The sequence below is a fragment of the Carcharodon carcharias genome, chromosome 13 (genome assembly GCF_017639515.1).
Source record: "Carcharodon carcharias isolate sCarCar2 chromosome 13, sCarCar2.pri, whole genome shotgun sequence".
NCBI classification, from domain to species: Eukaryota; Metazoa; Chordata; class Chondrichthyes; order Lamniformes; family Lamnidae; genus Carcharodon; species Carcharodon carcharias.
The window spans coordinates 99,252,775-99,258,774 of record NC_054479.1 but is presented as its reverse complement, the minus strand read 5'-3'; the positions used below and the strand labels follow the sequence as shown (position 1 = coordinate 99,258,774).

Here is a 6,000-nt window from a genome sequence, read left to right as displayed (position 1 = left end):
GACCTCCACCACCTACATGAGGTAATTGGACTTCTTGCGGCACTGCTGTCAGGTCCTCAGGTCCAGATGCCTGGAATTGATTTCCCTAGGCACCTACTCTTACTCCCTTCTGAGTGTGGTTATTGAGCGCCTTCTGGCCCTCCATGTTAATACCTCCATCACAACATTCATTATTCCCGAACCTTCTCTTTGCCTTGTGTTTCATAAACTATGTTTTAGATTGCTCAGTACAGCATCCCTTTGAGATGAACAGACAGTCTTTAAGTAGAGCAGGCTGGCTGCATCACATGCTATTAACACAATGCTAACTGACTCCTTGTTGAGCACAGAGGCAGCTGGCAGCACAAAGAGACAGCCAGCAGTGAGGCTGACACATAGGCCTGAATTTTCATGAAGACCAAAAGCCTCTCCATCATTATAACAATGTCTGCAGAGGACTGGATATAAAAGTCTCACCTTTGAACACAGCACATGCACTGGTTGCAGACATACCTAGAATAAAGGAAGATGGTTGTGGTTGTTGGAGGTCAATCATCTCAGTCCCAGGACATCACTGCAGGAGTTCCTCAGGGCAGCGTCCTAGGGCCAACCATCTTCAGCTGCTTCATCAATGACTTTCCTTCCAGGTCAGAAGTGGGGATGTTTGCTGATGATTGCCCAATGATCATGACTACTCAGATACTGAAGAAGTCTTTGCCCATGTGCAGCAAGACCTGGACAACATTCAGGCTTGGACTGATAAGTGGCAAATAACATTTGCCCCACACAAATGCCAGGCAATGACCATCTCTAACAGGAGAGAATCCAACCATCTCCCCTTGACATTCAATGGTATTACCATTGCTGAATCCCCCACTGTCAACATCCAGGGGGTTACCATTGACCCGAAACTGAACTGGACTAGCCACATAAATACTGTGGCTATAAATGCAGGTCAGAGGTTGGGATTTCTGTGGCTGCACTGGAGTGCCAGCCTAGATTTTGCGTTCAAGTCTCTCGTGTGTGACTTGAACATGCATTCTGACTCAGAGGCGACAGTGCAACCGCATATTCCTGACAGTTTCATCACATGATCTCCTGCTTCCAACCACCTCACCCCTAAACGCTTGCCATTGATCAACTGATATACCAAACTTCTTTCCCATGCTAACTAGAAACAAACAGAATCTGTGTTAACCAAGTTGTTTTTACTCTTGCCCTTCATTTAAACAGCTCTTCTTTTGCAAAAGCAAAGTGCTGGAAATCTGAAATAAAAACAGAAAATGCAGCAAATACTCAGCAGGGCTGGCAGTATCTGTGGAGAGAGAAACAGAGTTAACGTCAGAATTGGAAAAAGTGAGAGATGTAACAAGGGTTGAACAAATGCAGAGACAGGGAAACGGGCAGGAAGGAACAAATGGGAAAGTCTCTGACAGGGTGGACAGCAGGAGAGAGTAAATGACAAAAAGGATGATGGTACAAGGCAAACGGAGATGGTAATGGGACAAGGAAAGTCATTTTTTGTCACATCTAATGTTTTTTTAATTAATAAACTAAAGTGTTCCAAATGAAACAATGTTTTTAATGTCCCCATGCTTTTTCTCCTGGGTTGTTTACAGCAGTGTTTGGGGATTATTTCCGTAATTCCTGGAGACTGCAGAAGGGTTCCAACCCTAGAGATTCCTCACATTTGGCTGAGCCCCCTGGGCATGGATCCCCTAGGCCCATCTATTAATGTGGCCTTGGTTATGTCACAGTTTGTGCCTTTTCTGTCGTGGGAATATTTGGAGTTAACATAATATGGCCATATAAACTCACTGCACAAATACACCTAGTGGCTGACCATCAGATTCACAACCCGAGGAGTTACAGCAGCTGATTCCTATCTATTTCTCTACTGTTCATATGCTAAGCTTGTATCAGGTGAGGACAAATTTGCCAGTAGATAGCCTTGAATTAAGAATAAGCAAATAAAAAGGCGTGCTGTGGTGCAAGAGGTTGCGAATTCCAATCTTGGGGAAAATGAGACCGTGGACAGTGCCTTCTGGTAACGTGGATTGGCAAGAGGCAAATTACATAACTCGTGAAGCATTAATTCCTGAGACCAGTGACGGTCCTTTCTCCGTTAATTGTCAGGATGTTGACAGCCTCGACCGATTTCCATAACCATTTGAGGTTTATGCAGAAACTCGTTTTGTTGCTTTCAAATTGGAGACCAGCGAAACGCAGCAATTTTGTTTACCTTGTTGGCGCGTTATTAAAAACTGACTACGCGTTTGTTTTTTTAAAGTTTAGGTTAAAATTGTGGTGACAGAATATAAATAGGAAGATTTTAAAGAATATAAATACATCAACAAAGTCGTATTTTCCAAGCTGTCAATACTTAAGTTAAAGGACAAACAGCGTGCGGTCCAACTGGGTCTCATCAACATAATGTCCAGTATTTAAAATTCTATTATGGTTTAAATAAGGAGTGATGGGATCAATTGTTTTGCTAATCTTCCAAATTAAAGGGTGGGGCATTGGTTTATTAAACATTGTAGCACAGTCCATTCCCGTGACTGTTTACTACTGATGTGAGCTACTGTGTGGCTGTTTTATATACATCCGTACAGTAAATGGTCCTTCTTCCTCCTGGAACAGTAACGCTGTACCTGCGGACTGAACTGGCGTTGCAGTGATTGGATTCGGAGGTTTGCCACAGTGCGCTGCAGTCAAAGGAACATTGTCGTAAAATCTAACCAAATGATGCAGCAGTTTTGATGTTTATGATGCGGATTTTTTTTTTGCGAGTGTGCACGGCGTCGTGTGCAATGAGGATCTTACCGGGGTTGCCTGCACTGCGTCTAAAATGTCTCGATTTGGTATGTGAGAAATAGTAGAGATTCTTTTTTTTATAAGGAAGCGGCTGTTTTCACTGCAATGTGGGAGCTGCTTTGCTGTAGCTGTAAGGTTGCTGTCCGGACAACGGTGCCCTGTCTGCACTCCACAAAACACCTCTTATTTTTGCTGATACTGCAATGCTAAGGGATGTCCAGCTCTCTTGACTTTTAATGCATTCAGTCTTCTACACTGCACCACATGATCCTTCAACAAGAGGCCAGGATGCTGTACCAGAAGATTGTTTTCCCGTTACCTGCCATGAATTCCATGTGCAGAGTTTGTTTTTGTTTCTCTCTTTAACTGATGGTGTTTTAAAATAGCGCTGGGTGAATTTTCAGCCTTAACCTAGCCGGCTACCCGCTGTAACAAACGTCAGGAACAAATGACTTGTAAATGGTGTCAGTACAGTATAATATAGGCTATTAATATTTCAGCAGATCTCATACACACAAAGCTGTAAAGCGATATCCATATTAAGGAGGTAGAAGTACGCTGGAGGAGAGCTTTGCATCGCTGCGAGGCTGGGTCGCATTCCTGCACATTCTGTCCTCCTTCACTTAGCAGGTAAGGCTTCATTTTTTTTGCCACTTTGCTCCAAGTGAACCCTCTGCAGTTGCAGAGTTGCCGCTCCTCCTTTCTCCCCCTCCTATCCGAGTTACTGCAGCTGGGTTTGTGTTCGCGAAAACCACTCACTGCCTTATGCGAAGATGTAAAGAGAGAGAGAGAGCTCCGGGCTGACTGAGAACTGTGCATGAGCCACGCTCACAGAGGTTTCTCTCACTCTCCCTCGCTCAACTTTTTTTTGCCCGTTTATGTCAAGCTGAATGTTGTTTTATGCTAACCTTTGTATTCCGCAGCACCTTGGTCCTGAGGGGGGAGAAAAGCGCCACGGAAATTTGCTGAGCTGCCACTTTGGATCCATTTGGAAGTGCTGAGCCCTGCAATGCTCGAGTCAGCTAGAAAGCCCAGAGCCATCCGTTAGCCCAGCTCTCCCAGTGCCCCCCCCCCCAACTCCCACCAAACCTGTCACATACCCACCACCCCCCCCCCCCCCCCCCCCCCCCCCCCGCCTTCCCCAAGCCCTGCCTCCGAATGTCCGATCGGGGGGGACTGACAGCCAGTGAATCGGAAGCAGCCAAATCTGCCGGAGCGCCCCACTGAAGCCCTCCCTTCTCCTGGCCGCCAGGATGACGGTGCTCGCCGGCGACAACATCGACGAAGCGTCAGCTCTGCCCGGCCACCCTCAGGACAGTTACCCTCCGGACAACGATGACCACGAGTGCTGCGAGCGGGTGGTCATTAATATCTCGGGCCTCAGGTTCGAGACTCAGCTGAAGACCCTGGCCCAGTTCCCCAACACCCTTCTGGGGAACCCCAAGAAGAGGATGCGCTACTTCGACCCCTTGAGGAACGAGTATTTCTTCGACCGGAATCGGCCGAGCTTCGACGCCATCCTGTATTATTACCAGTCCGGGGGCCGGCTCCGCAGGCCGGTCAATGTGCCCCTCGAGATGTTCTCCGAGGAGATCAAGTTCTACGAGCTGGGCGAGGAGGCCATGGAGAAATTCCGGGAGGACGAGGGCTTCATCCGGGAGGAGGAGCGGCCCCTGCCCGAGAACGAATACCAGCGCCAGGTGTGGCTGCTCTTCGAGCACCCGGAGAGCTCGGGGCCAGCCCGGGGCATCGCCATCGTCTCCGTCATGGTCATTCTCATCTCCATCGTCATCTTCTGCCTGGAGACCCTGCCCCAGCTCAAGGACGACAGGAAGAGAACCATGCAGGTGGGCAACACCACCATCCCTTACAAATCCAACATCCTCAGCGACCCCTTCTTCATCGTGGAGACCCTCTGCATCATCTGGTTCTCCTTCGAACTCTTAGTCCGCTTCTTCGCCTGCCCCAGCAAGGCGGAATTCTTCAAGAACATCATGAATTTCATCGACATCGTGGCCATCATCCCTTACTTCATCACCCTGGGCACTGAGCTGGCCGAGGAGGAAGAGGGCAACATGAGTGGGGAGCAGGCCACCTCCCTGGCCATCCTCCGGGTCATCCGCCTGGTGCGGGTTTTCCGCATCTTCAAGCTGTCCAGACACTCCAAGGGGCTGCAGATCCTGGGCCAGACTCTCAAGGCCAGCATGAGGGAGCTGGGCCTGCTCATCTTCTTCCTCTTCATCGGGGTCATCCTCTTCTCCAGCGCCGTGTTCTTCGCGGAGGCGGACGACCCCGAGACCCACTTCAGCAGCATCCCGGACTCTTTCTGGTGGGCGGTGGTCTCCATGACCACGGTGGGCTACGGCGACATGTACCCCATCACCATCGGAGGCAAGATCGTAGGATCCTTGTGTGCCATCGCCGGCGTGCTGACCATCGCCCTGCCCGTGCCCGTCATCGTCTCCAACTTTAACTACTTCTACCACCGGGAGACGGAGGGAGAGGAACAGGCTCAGTACCTGCACGTTAGCTGCCCCAACATCGCTTCGGACAGCGATTTACGAAGCCGCAGTTCCTCCACTATCAGCAAGTCAGACTACATGGAGATCGAGGAAGACGTGAACAACAGCATAGACAATTTCAGAGAAGCAAATCTCAGAACTGGCAACTGCACTGTAGCAAACCAAAACTGTGTGAACAAAAGTAAACTACTGACTGATGTTTAAACAGCTGCGGGCTCAGTGAATGGGACCCAGCTTTCTAGATACTGTTACTGACCCTTTGTATTGCTTTGTTGACCTCGTTAATGCGTTGTTGCATTGCCGTTATGCTCAGCAAAATAAGCTTTCAGAATTACGTGGAAGGTATATTTTCATTTATTTTTAAATGGCTTTCTTTCTCCGACTGGGTAACCAGGGGAAATCTTTTCCAGATCCGTTCACGTGAGCATCCCTAGGTACATTCTTTGAGACTTGGACTTATAGGTGCTCGCCAACCTCGAATGGAAATTTTTGTTTTCTCTCAGTTCATTTACAAATACCAATGCATGTATTAAGGTACAATTTTGCAAGCTGCACCGTGCATCTAAAATAAAAAAAAACAACCAACCAACCAACCAACCAAATGCACCAGGTTCCTGAGTTCTGGTCAAACTTGCAAGCGTCTGCAGTTTTTTGATCCACTGATGAATATTTCATTGCGAGC

At 48.3% G+C, this 6,000-nt stretch overlaps 1 protein-coding gene across 1 annotated transcript; it reads left to right on the top strand.

The window, feature by feature from the left end:
- Window positions 1-4,049: 4,049 nt before the first annotated feature.
- Window positions 4,050-5,698, top strand: LOC121285858 (potassium voltage-gated channel subfamily A member 1). The gene has a single exon (XM_041202754.1). The coding sequence runs from the start codon at window positions 4,050-4,052 to the stop codon at window positions 5,520-5,522; it is 1,473 nt and encodes a 490-aa protein (XP_041058688.1). The 3' UTR covers window positions 5,523-5,698.
- The last annotated feature ends 302 nt before the right edge of the window (window positions 5,699-6,000 follow it).

Bases quoted from the DNA above. Each gene is read 5' to 3' on its own strand.
- LOC121285858 (XM_041202754.1), top strand. From the start codon at position 4,050: ATGACGGTGCTCGCCGGCGACAACATCGACGAAGCGTCAGCTCTGCCC.